The following is a 25,306-nucleotide window of genomic DNA, read 5'->3' on the forward strand; positions in this document are numbered from 1 at the left end:
AAATTCGTTCTTACGATAGGCAGATCTGACCACATTGGTGGCACCTTGTCATCTCTAAGATAAAACATGGCTTACAGAGCCCTTCATGGTCAAATGTATCTATACCTACTGACCTCCACCACCTTCCTGTGCAGTTCCAGACCCTGCCCTTCACCAAACTCAGACATACACTCACCCTACCCTATAGTGTTACCTCTGGGCCTTTACTGCTACAGGTTTTGGCTGGAAATTCTCTGTATCATTGTCTGAGGGAATATTGAAATTCTCTTCTCCCAGCCCCAGGCTAAATGCCACAGCCTCGAAAAGCCATTTCTCTCTCCATGGGGCATTAACCCCTGCTTTTGTTCTGCCTTCATGATGCAGGACAGGAGCTAATACGACCGCACTTTGCCACATGTGCGACTCTCTTAACCAGGCTCCTGGCTATTTACAACTTGGTATCTCCTCTTGCCAAACCAGTGCTTGGAACATAACAGACTCAGTAAATGTTTGTTCAATGAATTAGTAAATGAATATATTTCCACTGCAGGGGGCACAAACCCGTGCCCCTTGCTGTGGAAATGCGAAGCCCTAACCATTGGACTGCCAGGGAATCCCCAAATTTGTATTTGAAAATGGAATTGGAGTGTTTTGGAATTTCCTTATTTTATTAGTAAATCTTCCTTTAAAAAATTTCAAGTGAACTCACTTGAACTTCTAAAGACAATGTCTCAGCCCTTGATTGATTAGGAGAGATGGGGGGGGGGGAGCAAATGACTACTGGGATCATTGGGAGACCTTCCTGATGCAACAGGGCAGCCAGCGCACTTGAACCATATTATAAGCGGGAGCCAGAAGGAACTCCAGGCCCCTCCTTATCCAGGCGTCGGACCCCAAGTGCAGAGAAGAGGAGATTGTTAGAAGGCAACTTGAAATCTCCAGGGGTTTGTCAGGAATCAACATATGAAACCCCAGGGATTTATCACTTAAAAAAGTAAAGCAAAAATAGGCAGAGAATAGAGAAAATTTGCCTCCTTGTGTTTGAGAAAAGAATGTCAAAGGGAGTCATGCTATTGTTTATGAACTTTGTCATCATGATATTTCTCCTTTTTGGCTTTCACTACAGCATTCTGGTCAAAAAGAGATGCCCTCCTTTTTTTCCAGCAGTAGAGAAGGACAAGATAAAAAGATGCAGGCAGAATGAAGACTGGAAGGCTGAGAAAGTCTATGGCGGCACACACAAAAAAAGCATTGTTAAAAGGGGAAGAAGAAAAGGTATCATAGCATTATATCGTGTAGTGAAAGGTCTCAAGGTCTTGAGGAAAAAAAGTTCCAGTCTGAGTTTGTCTTTAAAACCAAAGTTAAATGAAGCCTTGATTGATAATCATAAAAGAGACAAGAGAACACTGTCATGTTTTATGTAGGCACTTCTGTTTTTATCTCAGTCTAGATGACTGATTGATCTTTGTAGATTCTAAGACATAGTTTTGTTTCACTCTTTAATATGCGTGAAATTAGGGCTCACAGGATGCTTGATGGTATTTGAGAGTTTGGCAAGTTTCTCCTCTTTTTTAGTGGTCTTTAAAACAATATTTTATCTTTAATTGATGGTACCTTAGAGTCAATGATGTAGCATATATACTATTAAATCCCACCGTAATACAGATAAATAGGGTAAAAAATATAAGATGCTGAGGTTGCTTCCAGGGCCAGCCTGGGCAGCTAGACAGCTGGAAGTCCTGGGTATCTAGCTAACTGATCCATATTCTTCCAGGTCCCAGCTGTAGTTTGAAGTTACCTGGAGGTCCCGAGCTGCGGCTTAAATATTGATGGGAATGATTCTGCACCTTGTGACAGGTGGGCTGTCAAGACAGTGCCAGCAACTCCAGAAACCCCCAGTTGGTTGATGTCCCACTTAGCTGCCCTGATCCATGGAGACCAGGTCAAGGGCATACAGGAGACATGGAGATCAACCATCAGCCTTTCTCCTTGTAATTGCTTGATATAATCTTCACAGCCTTGAACCCCTACTAATTCCCCCAACCCCATGCCCTTCCAAGAATATAAGTAAGTTTTCCCATCTTCTCGCTTGGGAATGGAAGAGGAGGTAGAGGACTAGAGATTGCCATCAATCACATTTTATCCAAACTTCTACTATTACAGGAATTTACAAGATTTACCTTTTACCCTTAGTGATCATTGGTTAGTAAATACTGGACCCAGCAGCTTTAAAACAAGAACACTTAACTAAGAAAGCTTTCATGCTGAGTTAATGAGAATTCAAGTTCCTGTGCCAATGGGAATATTTTTTTTGAGATTAGAACTCAAGGTCATTCACCTTGAGTTTGCTCTCCAAATTGCTGGCAATGCTCATGAAATGAAAAAAGTAATAGTGTGGCTAACACACTTAACTGCAAGTGCTGTCATGTATCATAACAGCCAATCGCTCTTTTCAATATCACATATGTAAAGATTCTCCTTCAGTTCAAAGTTAACAGGACTATTTGCAGAATCTGGCCATGTTGATAGATACATCTTTTCTTTTGTCCCAGGGTCTCATTAAAGAAAACAATTGGACAACTGCCAAGCACTGTGATATATCTAATGGAAACAGTACCAAACTATACAGATGATGTTTCTACTTTCATGAAGTATGGTTGAAGACAACCTGAATCTACACGCAATTATTACTGATTTTCAAATAATTCTTTAGATACACTATTTCATAGGAAACTGTGCTTCAGTTTCTCCTCAAAGTATTACTACTAATGGCTCATTGGGGCAGAACTTCAATTCCATATCTCTGAAACAAATTTTCTAATGTTCAGTATTGTAAAATAAAATTACAGTCAACATGGCTCCAAAGCTAACAGAAATGATGAATTCCTGGGCCTGTCATCAGGTTCTTCTCATAATTAATACAAGGACTGGTGACTGATCAAATAGTTTGTAAGCAGGATACATTCTAGTCAGAAAAGATCCAACTCAAGGCCTGCGGGGGGGAGGCAAGGGCGGCACGTGTTAGGGTTGTGCCTTGTCTTCCTCACTGCTAAGAATGTCTCAAAGCATATGCTTTACAGTAACATTGGTAACAGCTAGTGACAGCCAAATGCTTTCAAGAAACTCAACAAAATATTCTGTTGCAAGGGTTCCCTATGAATTGTGACTACAGGGATAGACTCTTCTCTCCAGATTTTATGCAGCTTGTTTGCTGTTACTTTCATAGACATCTATGTGCCCCTCAGCATCGATAATGTCCACATCAACGTGACTCAATTTGGTGCCAAAAGAGCCAAAATGGCTTCTTTTCATATGCAAACAGGTGTGTAAATAAGAAAGATATAAATGATAGTAGAAATAATTCAATGTATTAGGCTAATGACTTTTCTTGGTAAGGAAGATATGTGAATCTTTACATTGGGTCAAATATTTAAGGATTTTATGAAATAATTTCAAGCCTACTAGTCACTCATAAACTAATTAAATTAATGAAAATATGAGACAGGAAGACAGTAGAGGAGTAAGATGTGGATATCACATTTCTCCCCACAAATACATCAAGAAAACATCCATAAGTGGAACAGTTCCTACAGAATACCTACTGAACACTGGCAGGGGACCTCAGACTTCCAAAAAGGCAAGAAAATCCCCACGCAATTGGGTAGAGCAAAAGAAAAAAGGGGAAAAAAAGAGACAAAGGAATCCCAAGAAGACATGCCCCTCTGGGAAGGAGCTGTGAAGGGGGAAAAGCTTCCACACATCCCCTCACTGGTGGGGATAGACAGCGGGAGCTTTACAGCTCCTGGAGGAGAGGGCAGCAACAGGTGCTTGGAGGGCAGAGCGGAGAGACCCCTGCACAGAAGATCAGTGCCAACCTGCACATCCCAGCCTAAGACGCTTGTCTGCTCGTCCGCTGGAACAGGTTGGGGCTGGGGGCCGAGGTTTTGGCTTCGGAGGTCAGACCCCAGTGAGAGGACTGTGGTTGGCTGCGTGAGGACAGCCTAGCGGGGCTAGTGTGCCACAGCTAACTGGGAAGAAGTCTGGGGAAAAGCCTGGGCCTGACAGAAAGGCAGGAGGCCTTTGTTTCCGGGTGTTTGAGAAGCAGCCCACCATAGGAGCTTCCTGCTCCGTGCACTCACAGACCACAGGGCAATGTCTACGTGAATGTCACTGCAAGCCACGCCTGCTATACTGGAACACAGAACTTGATGCTGCGGCCACCAAGTGTCCTGTGTGCAAGGCAGGTCACTGTCCACACCCTCCCAGCAGCCGGTGCAGCCTCCCACTGCCAAGGGTCCCACATTCCAGGACCAACTTCCCTGGGAGAGTGCGTGGTGCACCTCAGACTCACACTGACCTCTGCTGTTGCAGGCACTCCCTACACATTTCAATTAGACTGCCATATCCCTCTCATCCCCAGGCCTGAATAAGCAAGTGAACCCCAATCACCCACTTTCACCTCCTCTTGCCTGGGTGGAGAACTGATGCCTGACAGCAGCCCACACTCAGAGACAGGACCGAAACCCAAACTGATCCCTGGGAATGGTGGGACCAAAGAAGAGAAAGGGAAGCAGCTGCAGGAAGAGCAGATTAAATATCCACAATTGGCTTGATAGACCCTGCATCTGTGGATCACCTGAATAGACGAGTGTTCCTACAATTGAGGCTGTGGATTTCAGGGGCAACTGTGGATTTTGGGGGCAAGTACACACAGGAGTAAGGCCAGATCAGAGTCTGACCTGACACCTCAGTGCCCATAGCAGATAATTACCTACTGAGAAGTTTTGGAGGACTTCCTGGTTTGTTTGACTTGTTCCTGGTTCTATGTATTTGTTAGTTTAATCTTTAATGTATATTTTCGTATGTGAGCTTATTTATTGGTTTGGTTTGCCCTCTTTTTTGTTTTCCCTCTTCTTTTTTCTTTCTTTTCTTTTTCCTCTTTCTCTTCTCTTCTCTTCTTGTGAGTGTGAGTATATACATCTTTTTGTGTGATTTTGTTTGTTTAATTTTGCTTTTACCACTTGTCTTGGGGTTTTGTCTGTTCTCTTTCTTTCTTTCTTCCTTTCTTTATTTTCCCTTCTTTTTCTTCCTATTCCTCTGTGCTGTGCAGCCTCCAGGGTCTTGGTGCCCTGGCCAGGGGTCAGACCTGGACCTCTGAGGCAGGAGAGCTGAGTCCAGGATGTTGGACCCCAGAGAACTCCTGACCCCATGGAATATTAATCAGCAAGAGCTCTCCCAGAGGTCTCCAGCTCAACACTAAGATCCAGATCCACCCAACAGCTAGCCTTTGGGCCTGTTTGGATGCCTCATGCCAAACAACCAGCAAGACAGGAACACAACCCCACCCATTAGCAGACAGACTGCCTACAGTCATATTAAGCTCATAGACACACCAAAACATACCACCAGACATAGCCCTGCACATCAGAAGGACAAGATCCAGCTCCACACACAAGAACAAAGGAACCAGTCCTCCCCAACAGGAAGCCTACACAAGCCATTGACCAACCTCCCCACAGGGGACAGACAACAAAATTAAGAAGAACTATAACCCTGCAGCTTGAGGAAAGGAGACCCCAAACACAGTAAATTAAAGAAAATGAGAAGACAGAGAAAGAGAAAGCAGATGAAGGAACAAGATAAAAACCCAAAAGACCAAACAAATGAAGTGGAGATAGGCAGTCTACCTGAAAAATAATTCAGAGTAATGAGAGTAAAGATGATCTAAGATCTCAGATATAGTATGGAGGCACAGATGGAGAAAATTCAAGAAATGTTTAACAAGGAGCTAGAAAAACTAAAGAGCAAACAAAGTGATGAACAACACAATAACTGAAATTAAAAATACTCTAGAAGGAATGCAGAGCAGAATAACTGAGACAGAAGAATGGATAAGTGACCTGGAAGAGAGAATGGTAGAAACAACTGTCACAGAGCAGAATAAAGAAAAAAGAATGAAAAGAATTGAGGATACTCTCAGAGACGTCTGGGACAACATTAAATGCATCAAAATTTGCAATATATGGGTCCTAGAAGAAGGAGAGAAAGAGAAAATATTTGAAGAGATTATAGTCAAAGACTTCCCTAATGTGGGAAAGGAAATAGTCAATCAAGTCTAGGAAGTGCAGAGTCCCATACAGGATACACCCAAACAGAGACACACCAAGACATATTAATGAAACTATCAAAAATTAAGTACAAAGAAAAAATATTAAAAGCAGAAAGGGAAAATGAACAAATAACATATAAGGGAACCCCCATAAGGTTAACAGCTGATCTTTCAGCAGAAATTCTACAGGCAAGAAGGGACTGGCAGGATATGTTTAAAGTGATGAAAGGAAAAAAACCTACAACCAAGATTACAATACCTGGCAAGGATCTCATTCAGATTTGCAAGAGAAATTAAAAGCTTTATAGACAAGCAATAATGAAGAGAATTCAGCACCACTAGACCAGCTCTACAACTAATGCTAAAGGAACTTCTCTAGGCAGGAAACACAAGAGGAGGAAAAGACTTACAAAAACAAACCAAAAACAATTAAGAAAATGATTATAGGAACATACATATAGATAATTACCTTAAATGTGAATGGATTAAAAGCTCTAACCAAAAGACAGAGACTGGCTGAATGGATACAAAAACAAGACCCATATATATGCTGTCTACAAGAGACACATTTCAAAACTAGGGACACATATAGACTGAGTGAGGGGATGGAAAAAAATATTCCATGCAAATGGAGATCAAAAGAAAGCTGGGGTAGCAATACTCATATCAGACAAAATAGACTTTAAAATAAAGGCTATTACAAGAAACAAGGAAGGACACTACATAATGATCAAGGGATGAATCCAAGAAGAAGATATAACAATTATAAATATATATGCACCCAATATAGGAGCACCTCAATACATAAGATGAATGCTAACAGACATAAAAGGGAAATCGACAGTAACACAATAATAGTAGTAGGAGACATTAACACCCCACTTACACCAATAGACAGATCACCCAAACAGAAAATAAAGAAACATAAGCTCTCAATGACACATTAGCCCAGTTGGACTTAATATTTATAGGACTTTCCATCCAAAAACAATGGAATACACTTTCTTCTCAAGTGCACATGTAACATTCTCTAGGATAGGTCACATCTTGGTCACAAATCAAGCCTCAATAAACTTAAGAAAACTGAAATCATATCAAGCATCATTTCTGAACACCACACTATGAGATTAGATAGCAATTACAGGAAAAAAACTGTAAAAAATACAAACACACGGAGGCTAAACAACATGCTACTAAATAACCAGAAGATCACTAAAGAAATCAAAGGGGAAATTAAAAAATACCTAGGAAAAAAATGACAATGAAAACATGACAACCCAAAACCTACCGGATGCAACAAAAACATTTCTAAGAGGGAAGTTCATAGCAATAAAATCCTGCCTCAAGAAACAAGAAAAATCTCAAATAAACAACCTAACCTTACATCTAAAGCAATTAGAGAAAGAAAAACAAAAAATCCCGAAGTTAGCAGAAGGAAAGAAATCATGACGATCAGATCAGAAATAAATGAAAAAGAAATGAAGGAAACAATAGCAAAGATCAATGAAACTAAAAGCTAGTTCTTTGAGAAGATAAACAAAATAGATAAATCATTAGCCATGCCCATCAGGAAAAAAAGGGAGAAGATTCAAATCAACAGAATGAGAAACGAAAAGGAGAAATAACAACTGACACTGCAGAAATACAAAGGATCATGAGAGACTACTATAAACAGCTATGTGCCAATAAAATGAACAACCTGGGAGAAATGGACAAGTTCTTAGGAAAGTACAATCTTCCAAAACTGAACCAAGAAGAAACAGAAAATATGAACAGACCAATCACAAGCACTGAAATTGAAACTGTGGTTAAAAATCTTCCAACAAACAAAAGCCCAGGGCCAGGTGGCTTCACAGGTGAATTCTATCAAACATTTAGAGAAGAGCGAACACCTATCCTTCTCAAACTCTTCCAAAATATAGCAGAGGGAGGAACACTTTCAAACACATTTTATGAGGCCATCATCACGCTGTTACCAAGACCAGACAAAGGTGTCACAATAAAAGAAAATTACAGGCCAATATCAATGATAAACTTAGATGCAAAAATACTCAACAAAATACAGAATCCAACAACAGCACATTAAAAGGATCATATACCATGATCAAGTGGGGTTTATCCCTGGAATGCAAGGATTCTTCAATATACGCAAATCAATCAATGTGATACACCATATTAACAAATTGAAGGATAAAAACCATATAATAATTTCAGTAGATGCAGAAAAAGCTTTCGACAAAATTCAACATCCAGAAAGTGGGCATAGAGGGAACTTACCTTTGTCATATAAAGGCCGTATATGACAAAACCACTGCCAACATCATTCTCAATGGTGAAAAAATGAAAGCATTTCCTCTAAGATCAGGAACAAGACAAGGGTGCACACACTCACCACTATTATTCAACATAGTTTTAGAAGTTTTAGCTACAGCAATCAGAGAAGAAAAAGAAATTAAAGAAATCCAAACTGGAAAAGAAGAAGTAAAACTGTCACTGTTTGCAGATGACATGATACTATATATAGAAAACCCTAAAGATGCTACCAGAAGACTACTAGAAGTAATCAAAGACTTTGGCAAATTAGCAAGATACAAAATTAATGCACAGAAATCTCTTGCATTCCTATACACTAACAACGAAAAATCAGAAAGAGAAATTAAGGAAACACTACCATTTACCAGTGCAACAAAAAGAATAAAATACCTAGGAATAAATCTACCTAAGGAGGCAAAAGCCCTGTATGCAGAAAAGTATAAGGCACTGGTGAAAGAAATAAAAGATGACATAAAAAGATGGAGAGATATACCATGTTCTTGGATTGGAAAAATCAACATTGTGAAAATGATTATACTACCCAAAAAAATGTACAGATTCAATGCAATCCATATCAAATTACCAATGGCATTTTTCATAGAACTAGAACAAAAAATTATACAATTTATATGGAAACACAAAAGATATCAAAGAGGCAAAGCAATTTTGAGAAGGAAAAACAGAGCTGGAGGAATCAGGCTCCCTGATTTCAGACTATACTACAAAGCTACAGCAATCAAGATAGTATGGTACTGGCACAAAACCAAAAATACAGATCAATGGAACAGAATAGAAAGCCCAGAGATAAACCCACATACATATGGTCACCTTATCTTTGACAAAGGAGGCAAGGATATACAATGGAGAAAAGACAGCCTCTTCAATAAGAGTTTCTGGTTTGAACTGCATGCATCAACTTAAACACGTTTTTCCACCAATAAATATAGTGCCTGTATTTTGATTTAGAAAAAAAAGTGGTGCAGGAAAACTGGACAGCTACATGTAAAAGAATGAAATTAGAACACTCCGTAACACCATGTACAAAAATAAACTCAAAGTGGATCAAAGACCTAAATGTAAGGCCAGACACCATAAAACTCTTAGAGGAAAACACGGGCAGAACACTCTGTGACATACATGACTGCAAGATCCTTTTGACCCACCTCCTAGATTAAAGGAAATAAAAACAAAAGTAGACAAATGGAACCTTATGAAACTTAAAAGTTTTTGCACAGCAAAGGAAACCATAAATAAGATGACAAGACAACCCTGAGAACGTGAAAAAAAAATTGCAAACAAAGCAACTGACAAAGGATTAATCTCCAAAATATGTGAAGAGCTCATGCAGCTCAATATCAAAATAAAACAAACACCCCACCCAAAAATGGGGAAGACCTAAATAGACGTCTCCAGAGAAGACATACTGATGCCCACAAACACATGAAAAGATGCTCAACATCACTAATCATTAGAGAAATGCAAATCAAACCACAATGAGGTATTTCCTCATACCAGTCAGAACGGGCATCATCAAAAAATCTAGAAACAATAAATGCTGGGAGAGAGTGCAGAGAAAAGGGAACCCTCTTGTACTGTTGTTGGGAATGTAAATTAATACAGCCACTATGGAAAACAGTATGGAGATTCCTTTAAAATCTGAAAATAGAACTACCATATGACCCAGCAATCCCACTATTGGGCATATACCCTGAGAAAACCATAATTCAAAAAGATATATGCACTCCAATGTTCACTGCAGCGCTATTTACAATAGGACATGGAAGCAACCTAAATGTTCATCAACAGAGGAATGGATAAAGAAGATGTGACACATATATACAATGTAATATTACGCAGCCATAAAAAGGAATGAAATTGAGGTATCTGTAGTGAGGTAGATGGACCTAGAGTCTGTCATACAGAGTGAAGTAAGTCATAAGGAGAAAAATACCGTATGCTAACACATGTATATAGAATCTTAAAAAATAGTACTGATGAACTCGTGGCAGGGGAATAATACAGATGCAGATGCAGAGAACAGACTTGAGGACATGGGGAGCTGGGGAAGAAGAGTTTGGGATGAAGTAAGAGAGTAGCATTGACATATATACACTAACAAATGTAAAATAGATAGCTAGTGGGAAGCTGCTGCATAGCACAGGGAGATCAACTCAATGATGGGTGATGACCTAGAGTGGTGGAATAGAGAATGTGGGAGGGAGGCTCAAGAGGGAGGGGACTGGGGATATATGTATAAACACAGCTGATCCACTTTGTTGTATAGCAGAAACTAGCACAACAGTGTAAAGCAATTACACTCCAATAAAGAGCTGGGAAATAAATAAATAAATAAATAGATAAATAAATAAATAAATAAATAAATTTTAAAAAATGAAAATTTTGAATCACTATGCTGTACACCTGAAACTAATATAATATTGTAAGTCAATTATGCTTCAATAAAATTTTTAAAATAAAATTTCAAAAGTGAAAATAGGATCAGAGCTTTTTCCAAATCCCTTAGAAATTTTTAGAAAGTTTAGAAAGTTTTATACATATTGGTTTATTAGAGTAAGAACTAATGTGTTTAAATCCATAAAGACTGCAATAGACTGTAACACAGCTCTTCAAATTAAAACAGTTGGCTCATACACTGGTAACTGTTACTTTCGATACACTTGCACATAGCTTTTTACATCAATGGGAGAGACATAAACTTAACCAAGAGACTGGATCCCATTCAATGGCAGTGATCATAAAACAAGATAGAATTGATTCTTGTTATCTGCATTAATTATATTCTATTAAGTCATCATGAACACTGAATTAGGGAATACTGAATCACTGCTTCTAGAGGAAATATATGGTTAGGCTCCTGCAAGATTCTGGTCACAACATTTTCACCAACTGATCAATAGATAACCTTGTTTCATATCTATTTTTGTTTAAAGATACCATATTTAATATATATTGTTGATTCATTGACACTGAACTCACAACCAACAGCACTCTAAGTCACGTCTGAACAAAGCTTATCTTCATTTTTCTATATTTTTTCCTAAGGCACATAATAGATTTCTTTCACACAGAAACACTAGACAACACTTCAACACTACACTTGAGGGTCATTTTAAACAGTGAAATCACCAATGAAAATAAGAAACTGTTACCCTAAATAAACCAAAGAAAGGACATTAGTTGATAGCATAAGAACTAAAACAAAAAGGCAAGCATCACATGCTCAACCTCATCTGGGAGTGTGTGTTTGGGACTCAAACATTCTGCTACTCTGCACATCTTCAAATAACCATGAAAGCATTGTGACTATTGATCCTGGATACCAAATAAATTTTAGCAAGTGGAATAAATTTACAAATCTGTTTCCCACGAATAATGAAGATCAACTGTATCTTTTTTAAAATGATTATTTCATGAGTCTGTTTCACTAGACAAAAGGAAATTTTATAGATTAATACCACTATTTATAAGGATTCTAAAAATTCCTTACACAGAAGAATTTGGTAACCTCACCCTTGAAATAGATTAGAATGTAGAAGCTTAAAGATTATTTACATTCAGCTCTATGAAGTCCATAGAATATGCAAGAAGATTCCTGTTTGCTAATTCTTTGTTAAATCCAAAAAGTCACCAATTGTGGCATCAAAATGCTTCTTCTGTCAAAGATAATAGTTTTAAAAGATACTGGAAAGTACTTGACCATGAGGAGTATTTTTCATAGCCACAGAGGTTGCATAAGCACCTTTGTAAATGTCATTCTTTGCCAGAATAGGTAGGTTAATAATTCATCTTCTTTCCCTTTGAAAACACCAACCATGTAATTCACCAGTAGCTCAATCTTTTCCTTGGTATCTACAAGAGTTCATGTTTTTCTTTTACTTTTTTAAAAAATTTTTCTTTCATCTTCTCCATCCAAGTCCCCCTCTCCTTGCCAGCTCTTGGCTTTTTTGATTACATGACCTTCAAGAGAAAATTGGCTAGAAATTGGAAAACCATGTAAAGGTTGAGTGCTAAATAACACTTGGAATGCAAATAATGATTGTGAACATGATCTCATAAAAACATTAACAAGAAGTGTGTCAAAGTTTGTCACTCAGCTCAAAAGCTGTGGATTTGTGACTTAAACTCCAGTGTCTGGCTCCTTTAGCCACTCAAGTAGAGTGCCTGGTAAATTACGATCAAAAGCAAACAATTTTGATCATATCACAGACGTTGACACACATGATTCCTTAAAGTTCAGAAAGAATTATTATTCTCAATTGGGTGCATTAGAGAAGGACTCAAGATTTATTCAATAACAACTCAAAGCTCAAGTTACTTCTCTTAACTTTATTCTCTCAGAACCACTTAGCATCCACGGGCGTGGATGCCTCTACAGAATGGGTGACAACGCAGAGCTTTCCAACTTTCGGGAGAATTGGTGACGGGTGGGTTATGTGTACAAATGTGTACAAATCAACTGCTCAGCTACCTACCCTGAAAAAAACCAACCAACCAACCAATCAATCAAATGAACAGTTAACGGTTAGTAACATGACAAATGTGAGCTGCTATTCGTGCAGCTGCTATCTTTATTGTTATTTTTGCTGTATTTTGGCTTTGGCATTCTTTAACTGTTGTGTAGTTACAAAGCTAGTTACAGCCAGTGATTCTATTTCTATAACCTAAATTGAATTCGATTCTACTTTCAATTTCCTTCTTTGCCATTTTGGGTTCCAAGGGGGTAGGGAGTCCATCTATATGTTTCCATCATGTCTGCAGTATCCGAGACTTGGATACTTTGGCTTAAACTTCATGTCACCAGTTGCATTAGTCCCTAGCAAGAGAATCGGCCTGTCCTCTGAAGCTTTGAAGCTGGGCATTGACTTCTCCCCTCCAGCTATGAAAGTCCCAGATACCATCTTCCTCCCGAAGAAGGCTGTTTCATCTACATTGAAAATGGGTTATTTAGTGTAGCCACTTTTGCTAATTATCCTATCTACACCTTCTGTAGGACTTGTTGCAACTTCTACTCAGTACTTGCTGCTTCACTTTGCACTTTGACGTTACGGAGATTGCTTCTTTCCTTAAACCTCATGAACCAACCTCTGCCAGCTTCAGACTTTTCTTCCGCAGCTTCCTCACCTCTTTCACCATTGCTGGTATTGAAGAGAGTTAGGGCCTGGCTAAGGATAAGGCTTTGGCCTGAGAGAGTGTTGTGGCTGGTTTGGTTCTCCATCCAGACCACTAAAACTTTCTCTGTGTCAGCAATAAGGCTATTTTGCTTTTTTGAATCATTCATGTGTTCACTGGAGTAGCACTTTTAATTTCCATCAAGGACTTTTCCTTTGTGGTGACTACTTGGCTAACTGTTTGGCACAAGAGGTCTAACTTTCAGCCTATCTGGACTTTCGGCGTGCCTTCCTCACTAAGCTTAATTATTTCTAGCTTTTGATTTACAGGGAGAGACGTGGGACTCTTCCTTTCGCTTGAACACTTAGAGGCCATTACTTAGCCTAATTTCAGCATTGATGTGTCTCAGAAAATAGGGAGGCCTGAAGAGAGAGAGAGAGATGGGGGAATGGCTGGCCAGTTGAGCAGTCAGAACACACACACGCCATTTATGGATTGAGTTCACCATCTTATATGGGCACAGTTCATGGTGCCCCAAAACAATCATGATAATCACATCAGAGGTCACTGATCACAGATCACCATAACAAATATAATAATAATGAGAAAGTTTGAAATATTCCGAGAATTACAAAAATGCGACACAAAGACAGCAAGTGAGGATATGTTGTTGGAAAATGGCACCAGTAGACTTGCTCAATGCAGGGTTGTCAGAAACTTCAATTTGTAAAAGAAACAATATCTGTCAAGTGCAGTAAGGGAAGTACAGTAAAACGAGGTCTGCCTGAAATCAAGTCTGGTCATCTTCTACTCAGCCAGACATTAAAGTGATGGGCAAAGATGGAAGACAGTGCCTTTCTTCTAAAAAAGAAGTCTTTGCTTTGAAAAATAAAGTACTTTCCATAAAAAATGTACTATTTGAGTTAACAGGTGATGGGTTTATTTTTTTAATGAACTAATAACTAATAATTTTTAAGAGTATAAAGGAACATGAAGACGAGAGCTTGAGGAAAGCTACATTAAGAAATAAAATGGTAAGACCGTCAGAGCCCTTGGAAAGAGAAGGCTCACAGCCTCAGTCCCTGGTCCTTCTGCTCATAGCTTTGGGTGTCACTTGAGAGATTAGTTAATAACTTTAAAATATTCCAGTGTTCTTCACTTTTGCAAAAATATATCCACCAGCATATAGTTGTATTTCAAAACCTGGCCAATTTGCACTAATTTATGTGTATAATGTGTTCAGTATTAACATTTCACCAAACTACGCTAAAAGAATTGTTATCAAAATGCCACCCAGAAGAAAACAGCTTTACATAATAAATTAAAATTTTAATTAGCCTATCAATTGTCATGTTTAAGGTACTTCAAAGTTGCTTGCAAGGCACTGGTTTTATATCTGAAGCATTGCCTCAGAAATCCCTTTCACACTATCATTTTTTACCTAACTCAAGAGAGAGGACAAGTAAACATTAGCCTCATTCTGGGCTATGAACTCAGGTTCTGAAGCATCAGAATCTAAATTATCTTTTTTTATTTTATCTAAGGTAACAATAATTGAAAGGTTTACCATTATTTTATATAACAAGACAAAGAAGCAAAGACAAACACCCTAAATAATCTTCTTATAAAGTTGGAATGCCAAAAGGCTACAAGGTAAATAAAACACAAAACCACCCACCAGAAATGGACTTCAAGAGAAGATGCATGTCACAATCTGGATTAGGGAAGGAAGCAAAAAAAATCCCCCCTAAGAATTTGAGGCACAGTCCTTGCTTTGGTTAAAATTTCAATTCATACAATCTATGCAATCAAAGACCTAAAGCAGAGAATGCAGGTAGTGCCCCCAGGTGACTAATAGGAGAAAATGCAAACTGTCTTAAAATAATGCCATTGGTTATAAGAGGAGAGTCAATTTCAGCAGTGTCAAAATGTGAAAAAACAACAACAAAAATGTGTGTCTTAGAAACAATGAAATACAGTAATTAGAATTGACTGGTTTATAAGAAATGATTAAATATTGCTTACATAGGATTAATCTGTATGTCATACTTTATACAGCATATTAATATACATACTTTAATTTACTCTAGCAAGTACAATGCAAGGGGAAATAGAAGAAAAAATACATATAATAATGGGCAAAGTTATCTAATATTCTTGAGACCATAATCTCGGTGTAAAATCTAACATGCTCATCTTGAAACCAAGATAACCGATAAGCATATTTTCAGTTCATGTCATTTCTTTTTCTAATTTATTTCCTCTTAAATATGTCTGCATACTTGGAATATGTTTTTATTGGTCACAGATAAACTTATGATGGTCCCTTGATTTTCATATTCAACAAGCAAACCTATAGCTCTTAAAAAGCAACTTTTGAAAACAAAGATTAGGAATATACCTTTAAAACCTACACTGAAATTACAAAGTGCCTGGGTCCTAAACTTGACCCCACAACACTTCTATGAAAATAGTACACATGGTCTTTATCATGCTATAAACCCAGAGCCCTGGACTCTGTATACCATAGCAGGGTGGCTGCTCTAAGTTTACATTTCTTTTATGTTTATTGGTTTGGTTTCTAAGAAATGTAGACACAAGTGAGGTGTCCTGCTGCAATTGGTATCTATTCAGTGAATGGAATAATATAGGAACTGACATTTCAGTTACTAGTGCTAAGTTACCTAGTTAAATATTGAGGCTTTGGGCTTATGGTCTGTGATCCAGAAATCTCTAATCAGCAGGCATTTGACTCCAGTAGATTTGAAAGATCAAATGAGTCTTTCTAGACCACGGATGATTGGCATGGGGCCATTGTGGAAATGAGTGCTATCACAAATCAGTTCTTTTCTGGGGGCAGTAGGGCTGCCTGCTGATCACAAAATGCCCACTAAAAACACACGGTCACACCCTGCCCTCTTCCGTTTTGACGGCCTTTCTAAAACTGAAATACTGAAACTCTTGCTTTTTTTTTTTTATTAGTTTCAAGTGCTCAGTGGTGATCCTCTTTTTCCTTAAGGTAATGAGTTATAGATTATATGTACTTGAACACGGCTATCCACTTTACAAGGGGTTTTGAGATCTACATGGAAATATTCAAAACAGACTACAGTCGCAGAAACCGAAAAATGGCTAAAGGTTTTGCTGAGAAAAAAAGCCCACCTTCTTTTCTTTCCTTACAACTGTAATCTCAGTGTTGAAAGTGTAAAATGCTGCATCAAGTAGGATGCCTCTTCAATGATAAATGGATGAAGTAGATGCTTTGAATAGAAATGCTAAATAAAGCTCTTCTGTGGAAATGATGGTCTTGGTACAAAATGGCATTTATTCAAGGCATTCAAACAACTCCATTCTATTTCACAAAGAATAAAAAGACCTCTTAGAAGCCCAGACACCTTTTCCTTGTCTTCTCACAAAATAACAAAAATAACCAAAGGGAATCCATTCCCAAGTGGAGCTGGAGCCATAAGCTTGCTTTTCTACTGTTTTGTGTTAGGAGAGTAAATGGATAGTTAACTGTTCAGTGCTTTTCTCTCAGTTGTGAAAAGTAAAACCTTGTGTGTTTCAGCTTTTTTTCTCCTCGACCAGCAGAAAATGTCACGTTTGATATTGATATGCACATATATAAGACACATATCACCTATTTATGAGCACATGGGCATATTGTAAGTACACACATATGTGCAAGCAGAACATCTCAACAGTAGAATGAAAGAAATCTAAATTTCTGTTTTTTTCAAACACAAACATTCAACTCTCACTATTGATTGCACTGAAAATGTTTTGGTAAGTAGTCTTGCCCTCAGTTTATAACTATGACACAATTATGGATCAATTCTTCGTGGCTAGTCTTTCAGTGAGTATTATAAGTCTTGAGTTTGGTTAAAGACAGAAAACTTACTGTAGTGCAGAACTAAGGCCAACTTGGAAGTCCTATCCTCCTCCTCAACTAATTTTATTCTGATCAAATCAATACAGGCCTGCTCATTTGCCCCCTTTGAAGCCAACTGGTTTTCTACAGGACCTGGTTCCCTCATGACCCCTTGTGTCTGTCTCCTTCACCCTTCTGAGGGATGTCTGCAGCCACATTTCCGGGCAAAGGTCAGTCAGGACTCACCTCTCCTTCCCTGGGCCAAGGCCTTCCGTTCTGGGTGTATTTACTTTGATTCTGTCGCTTCTTTTGTCCTCCATCAGCGAATTTGCACAGTAAAGGCTCACTAGGGGCTGGGAAGATAAAAAACCAATTTTACATTAGCAAATCCCCTTTAAAAATAAGTGATTATGTGAGTCACAGTAGTGCTTTGTAATGCATATCTTCTGAAGTCGTCTTGCTTCTGGAGAGACATTTGGCCCCCTTTTAGTTTCAATTCTGTTGGCAGCTGTTCTAACTAACTGGGCTTCAAAAAAAGTACTGGCAGACCATAAAAGAATATAACATATATTGTTGAAAAAATAATCAGTTGAAGCAGAATGTGAACTTGCCTTAGAAGTACAGTAGAGACAAGAATCAACCCCCTATGATTATGTTGGTATTAGAAACAAGACAACAAGCCCTAAATGGAGTCACTTACGCACTAAGCCCCATGTCACCAAACGGAGACTTAATTATAGCTTCAGCATCTCTGAGAAATGGAATCTGAAACCAGTTGATCAGGAATCACTAGGCCAGCACTAGAGAGGTAACCTGCCTGACAGACTCCTGCCATCCCCTAAAGGAAAGTGACCTTGCAACAACCAATCCACTTATTGCTAGTATGCCTTTCTTGTCCTGCTCTTTTCTGCCTATAAAAGTCTTTTATTTTGTACAGCTCCTGGGAGTTCCTTTCTGCTGGCCGGGATGGTGCCCAATTCACGACCTCTCATGTGTGGTCCTAATTCTTTACACCTCCCGTATCCTTGTCTTTTGCCATGTTCACCAAGGTGCTCAGTTTTTCTGACTATCTGCCATGTATATAGGAAGTATACATGTTATTAAACTCCTGTTTGTTTTTCTCTTCTTAATCTGTCATTTATTACACGGGGTGTCTCAGTTAGGACCTGGAAGTGTAGAGAGAAAATTATTTTTCCTCTCTTACTATACATATGTCTATGTGTGTATATGTGTATATATATACATTTAAAAGCCTTTTTTTATGAAAACTTGGAAGGTATGGAATTGGGGAGCAGCACTGGCAGGAAAAGAAAAGACTGAATGAATGACTAACCTTAAGATTTCTTTTACTCACTAGCAGAAAAAATTTTGCAGAAGCATCCTTGAAACAAATATTACCAGATAACAATAGTCTAGCTTATCAAGGATCAAATGTAGATAGACTAGGAGATTCTGGATTTTAAATCTATCTTGAAGTTTACCATTACTGAAAAAAGAACTTTCAAAAACTTATTTTTAACACTAGGGAAATTCAAAAATTCATGGACTGAGACTTTCTTAGCTTTCCACTGAGCTATCTTTGCAAATTATGTTTGATAGTGTCTTAGAAGCTTCAAATCATAGCACCTTGATATTTGGGGATCTTCATAAACTGTTAGTCTATGGATGTTGACAATGATCTACTTGTATTTATTGACATTGCTAAGTTAAAACATCTGCTCTTACTTTATTAATTTGAAGATGATTATGATGGGAAAGAAGATATGACCATAATGTTTCACTAAATGAATTAAAAAAATAAAACCCCAGAAACAAATGTTCAAATGTATCATTAAAATAAGATGGAATATCCATAATATTATCCTTGAATTGCAGGCGTGTCATTCTGATTCGCAGTTTCCCAAGGGATTATTTCATTGAGAGTGGAAGAGAAAACATTAGCAAATTACATTAATTAGATTTATATAATCTAGTTCTCATGTGATGTAGAAACACCTGCAAGATAAAATCCCAACTCATCAATTAGAACATAAGAATTTGTGCCCTTAATCTTACCTTTCATTAGTCTCCTCCCCTCCCCCAGTGCTTTATAGTCCCCTCACCTCTAAATATCTTTCCTCCCTCCTGAAATTTCCTTCTCTAGCTCCCCCCACCCCACCCCTGGACCCATACCCTACATCTGGCAAACTACTACTCAACCTTCAGAATGTAGCTCAAATGTCACATTCTTCTGGAAGCTGTCTCTTACTACCCCATGTCACTTTAGAGTGAAATTACCTAGTGCTTACTTGGCAGATTTTTGTCACAGGTTGAATGATGCTTTGAAACTGAGAAGGACCCCGTGGGACCCTTCTGGGTACAGATTCTGTCTGTGTCCCCCATTTCTTTTTTGTAGGAAATAGGCTTCATTCAGCCTCCTTGACCTTCCCTGAGATCCAAAGGGCAGATTCAAATAGGTGCTAATCAGGGAGGGGAGAGAATGCAGAAACAAAGGAGGAGCAGGCAAGAAACACTAGTGCAGCCTGGTTCCTCCTCAAGGAATATATATAACAATATATCTCTGAGTTCTTCTGCAGGAACTAAGGCCCCCACCCAGGTGGAGGATGATAACTTCAACCTGAGCACAAAATTCCTGGACACCATCCTGTTACCTCACTACCAAACAATCAGAAGAAAGTCTATACGCTGGGAAGATAACAAAGACTCTGACCCCCTCCCCAAATGATTCTTCCTTTAAAAACTTTCACTGTTGAGCAGAATCTTGGGAGTTGGTTCTTGGACATGAGTCCACCTTCTCTCCAGGTTGCTGGTCACCTGAATAAAACAATCTTTCCTTTCCAACCAACACTTGTCTCTCGAGTAGTGGCTTTTGAGCGGTGAAGAGTGGAAATTGAGTTTGGTAATAGTTTCTGTTTGTGTTAAGTCTTCTAACAGTAACAATTCACAGGCTTGAAGGTGGAAAGTGATTATAGCAGGGGTCTGGGTGAAGTTTGTGTGTGTGTGTGAAAACTGTTAACAACATTTTGCACAAAGATTATACATAATATTTGACAGTGTTGCTATTCAAATCGTGGCCCAAGAACCAGCAGCAATGGTATCAGCACATGGGGGGCCTGTTAGAAATGCAGAGTCAAGGGTCCTTTCCCAGATATACTGAATTAAATTCTGCATTTGCACCAGATTCCAAGGTAATTCCTGTACACGCTAAAGTTTGAGAAGCACTGATGTGATTATGACTGACTCCTTAAGGAAGGAGAAATATATCTTACATGTTAAACATGATTCCTCTGAATAATGAGATGATTTCAGTAGCACAGAAATATTTTATTGTCTACAATTTCCTTATTGCAGTATTATGATGCCAATTAATTTTGTTTAGTCTCTTTTAACAGTAGTTAAAATAGCGGCTAAATGAAGAAAAGGCATTTGTGAAAGTGAGGTGCAGTTATAAGCCACAGATTGTAATGTGCTAGAACACATTATGGTATCTCATGTAAATGGGGAGTATTTAAAATATAATTATAACAAGGCATGGCAATAATGTGGCATGGTAATTATGAAGGAGTAATTACAATTTTCTTGCTTAGTGGAGTATTTCTAGTCTTCCAAACTTTGCATTAAACATAAAACATCAAATGCATAAGCTGATAAAATAATCTAATGGTTTACAGGATTTGCTACTTGAAGCAAACAAACAGAAGGCAACAAATATTTCGCTTGGCAAAATTAATGTAAAACACTATATATTGATTTTTATTTAAAACAACACACCTTCAGTTTTATGATTCACTGAAACTGTTTCTAACATCATATTCTATAGGTAGATATTGACATACATTTCAGCTAATATGTATTAACAGCAGAATTCCTGCTGTCCCTTAGAGAAGTTGAACATTTTTAATTTTTAGCATTCAGTTTATTTAAATTCTTCTAGTATTTATATTGGATTTGTGGTGATTTTTCTTAAAAAATCTCTTTATTAACATAACTTGCAAGTCTGATGTTTTAAATATTAAATTTAAAAGTTTCTCATCTCAGATTATAAATCTTACTTCAGAAAAAAAAATAGAGTGGAAGGAGCTGGGTGGAGAGAGTAAGCTAATGACAACAGAAGCAGTTTATAGGAGATGAGCTTAAAAAATCTTTGCGTGAGAGTAGAGGGATGAGAAGAAAAAAATAAAAAAAAAAAAGAATTTCAAGAACTAAGATAAAATATGATAAAATTTCAACCTAGAAACTCCCTTTTTTTTCAGGTATGAATATGAATTAGTTTTTTTTAATTAAACTAACCGTGTGATATTCAGGCAACTTGTACATTAAAAAGCTGTTCATATTAATAAATTTAAAAATGATACTAATCGAAGGATGTTTAAACTTAACATTTGTAACACATTCATTCATTAAAAAAAGAAAACTGAAAGTTATTCAGTACATGTATATGTTTCACTACCCTGGACTCTGGACCTGACAAAGTGGTCACAGTCTAGAGAGAAAAAGCCAAGTAAAAGGAATACTCTAATGGATTGCAATGGCTATCCTAATAGAAATACAGATCAGGATTTGGGGAGCAGAGAATGGATGTCTATCTCTAGCATGACAGCCATAGAACATCCTCTAGCTTAGAAATCACATCCAACACCACTGAGTTTGGAAAAATCACAGCTCACATGCATGGTTCTCCCCATTCCAAGTGCCAGATCATGACTGAGCACAGGAAGGACTAACACCAAGTCTGGCTAAAAGCAGGCTTCCATCAAATGTTTGCTAAATGAAAATATTAATAAATGAGATGGATAGAATGACAGGATGCAGTTGAAACACTTTTAGAACTCCAGCTGAAAACTGTCAGCACTAGAACTGAGAACAAAGAACCAAGAACCTGGCTCAACCCCCAGACCTAGGTCCTTAGTTACTGCTGTTATCAACAGGGCACCGTGAGGGGAATCTGGGATGAAAAACAGGATGAGGCACTCTGTGCTCTGGACAAACAGGCCCCTTAGACAATTAGATGCATATCTCAGGGAGAATTTTAATGCACCCCGATTCTTGCGTCTTCCCATACATAGAAAAGCACTAAAATCATTAACTTAAGATATCTGCTCTTTGTGACTAGCAGTAATATAAGCTTGACTGCACATATTCCCAGGCCAAAAATCATATATAAGCTGGTTTCTCAACTCCCTTTTTGGAATAATTCCCTCAGAGCTTCTGAGAGGCTGTCTCTCAGGCCACAGTCCTCAGTAAGGTCCCCGAATAAAACTTTAACAACCCTTATGTTGTGTTTTCCTTTAAGTTGACACACAATGTATTTGGACTTTCAGCCTTTACTATCATTCTCCACAGTGCGTAAACCTCCTGCTGACTTCTACCTGATTAGGACCCCAAATTCCTTCAATGCAGACAGAAGTAGCATGTACCGATGTGGGATAAATAATAAAGATGTACAAATTATGGATATAAGTGTGATTCTACTCTATGTTAGAACCCATGTCCTTATACTTTTACTACTACCTTTAAAACACTTGCTGTTAGATGTAGAAAACAAACTTATGGGTACCAAGTGGGGAAGGGGGGGCCGGGATAACTTGGGAGATTGGGATTGACATAGACACACTACTAAATATAAAATAGATAACTAATAAGAACCTACTGTACAGCACAGGGAACTCTACTCGATACTCTATAATGACCTATATGAGAACAGAATCTAAAAAACCGTGGATATATGTATAACCGGTTCACTTTGCTGTACGGCAGAAACTAACACAACATTGTAAGTCAACTCTACTCCAACAAAAGTTAATTAAAAAATAATAAAAAAATAAAGTGCTTTGCAGTAGAAAAAATAAAATACTTGCTGTTAGATGCAGGAAATTTTGCAGATGAATTCCTCTGATTTGTATGCAAATGATTTGTTACTTTCTCTCCCACATATGCTTTATAATGATAAAGTTAATACACAGATACGTATGTGTGTATCTATAGCTACATATCTTCCTAGATGTAGAAACAGCAAGTCCCAAATCTAGATCATAATTGACATGATAAACATTACTTGAAGGTTACAACACAGCATTATTATATTTGGAGTTAGAAAGCTTTTTGCATATGGCAGTGTGGGCTGTTTCATTCCATTTCCTTTCAGCTTCGAGCAGCCTGTTTACCATTTAATTATATTTTGTGCACTAAGTGAGGTGCAGTTGTTTGGACTGTTCTTAGTTGTACTAAAACTCCATCCTGGAAGGCCTATAGTCCCTGTCTGTCATCTGACCTTAAAATGTATTTAATTTAAACTCTTTATTTTGCCAATAAGGAAAATACAAGAATGATGAATTGCCAGCTAATTTGTGGTAGCTGATAGAAACATCATACCCAGAACCGTGTATTCTGGATTTCTAATCAGACATTCTCTTCAACTGCTTACCTTCTACCTTCCTTACCATCAGAGGTAAAAGGAAAGGAGTTTTAGGCAGTTCTTGTGATTGACCCATAGTTTAGGACAGAGCAAAAAGACTGACTGTTCACTGAGATATGATTACAGTGGTTCTCTGTGCACAGGTTAGAAGGGAAAACCAAGCATCCAATGAGATCTGCTAAGGTGATTTATACTGCCACTCTAATAACAGTTTATTTTAACAGAATAAACAAATTATAAGGGTAATATTTACAAATGTCAGACACGTGTACTCCTATCATTTAGGCCAAAATGGGAGAAGAAATGTAAAATGGTGGAAACAAAAAGTTAATAACACAAAGTGTAATCTGCATATACATTCCAATTTTATCTCTTAGTAATGGATTAATGCTTATATTTAGTTGCAAATAAAATTCTCTACTGTGGGAAATAGCCTTACAAAAAATGAAAATGCTCCAGAGTGACAACAAAAGCGAAACAGCTATTTGCCTAGGAAAAAAAGAGGAAAAAACAGAATATGATTTTTTTTCGGTAAATGATACTAAGGCTAAGTAATTATCTCAAGCTTACCTCTCTGTTTCAAGTACTAAAACAAATGGACTTGTGGTTGCCAAGGTGGAGGGGGTCGGTGGAGGGATGGAGTAGGAGGCTGGCATTAGCAGATGTAAGCTTTTATATATAGGATGAATAAACAACCAGTTCCTCCTGTATAGTACAGAAAACTATATTCAATATCCTATGATAAACCATAATGAAAAAGAATATGAAAATATATATATGTATAACTGAATCACTTTGCTGTACAGCAGAAATTAACACAACATTCTAAATCAACTACATTTCAATTAAATTTTTTTTAAAAGTTAAAAAGAGGAAACAAACAAGAAAACCACCATCCTTTTTTTTTATTTGTAGCAATTCTCTGATAATTCTTTTCATACAGAAAAAGATTATTCTTAGAAGAAAAACCAAACCTCGTAAGGGGAATAACGTAACAGAGAAAGTTAATGTTTTAAGTAGATGAACCACAAAGAACATGCTGGAAGTTCAGTTGGTTCCTTCTACGGGGAGTATGACTGAAACCTCATCTGTGCTGAGTGAAGACACCAAGAAAGTGGAAAGCACAGGTACTTCCAAGAAACACCAGCTGACTAATCTATAACTGGCTGACTTACCTATCCAACAGCAGATTGGGGACGCTTGTGTAGTTGGAAGGCAAAACATCAAAGGAAAATGTTTCTAAGATAAAGAGCCTTTAAAACAAGAGCATCTCATTTACTGACCAGGATGGACCATATCTGGTCTTTTCTTCCTCCTCCCCTCCCTCATATTTTCACAGTGCTGTACTTGCTCCTGATAGAGCTCTTTGCACACTATATGTAATCTTTATAGATTACTACATACTCTATGTAACATGACACTTTTTATTAGAAAGAGGCACAAAGAAGAAAAAATATATAGCTATAATCTTATCATACAGATATCCCTT

General features: G+C 37.8%; 1 protein-coding gene across 7 annotated transcripts in view; it reads right to left on the reverse strand.

Annotated features, from left to right (window-relative positions):
• The window catches only part of RBMS3 (RNA binding motif single stranded interacting protein 3), a 707,061-nt gene that overhangs the window by 138,589 nt on the left and 543,166 nt on the right, over positions 1 to 25,306 (reverse strand). For all 7 annotated transcript variants that reach the window (XM_057698459.1, XM_057698462.1, XM_057698461.1 and 4 more), the window contains exon 7: positions 17,649 to 17,755. In XM_057698459.1, coding sequence (XP_057554442.1) covers positions 17,649 to 17,755 — 107 coding nt within the window. The remainder of the gene's footprint in view (positions 1 to 17,648; positions 17,756 to 25,306) is intronic.

Source organism: Hippopotamus amphibius, chromosome 11 (genome assembly GCF_030028045.1).
Source record: "Hippopotamus amphibius kiboko isolate mHipAmp2 chromosome 11, mHipAmp2.hap2, whole genome shotgun sequence".
Classification (NCBI taxonomy): Eukaryota; Metazoa; Chordata; class Mammalia; order Artiodactyla; family Hippopotamidae; genus Hippopotamus; species Hippopotamus amphibius.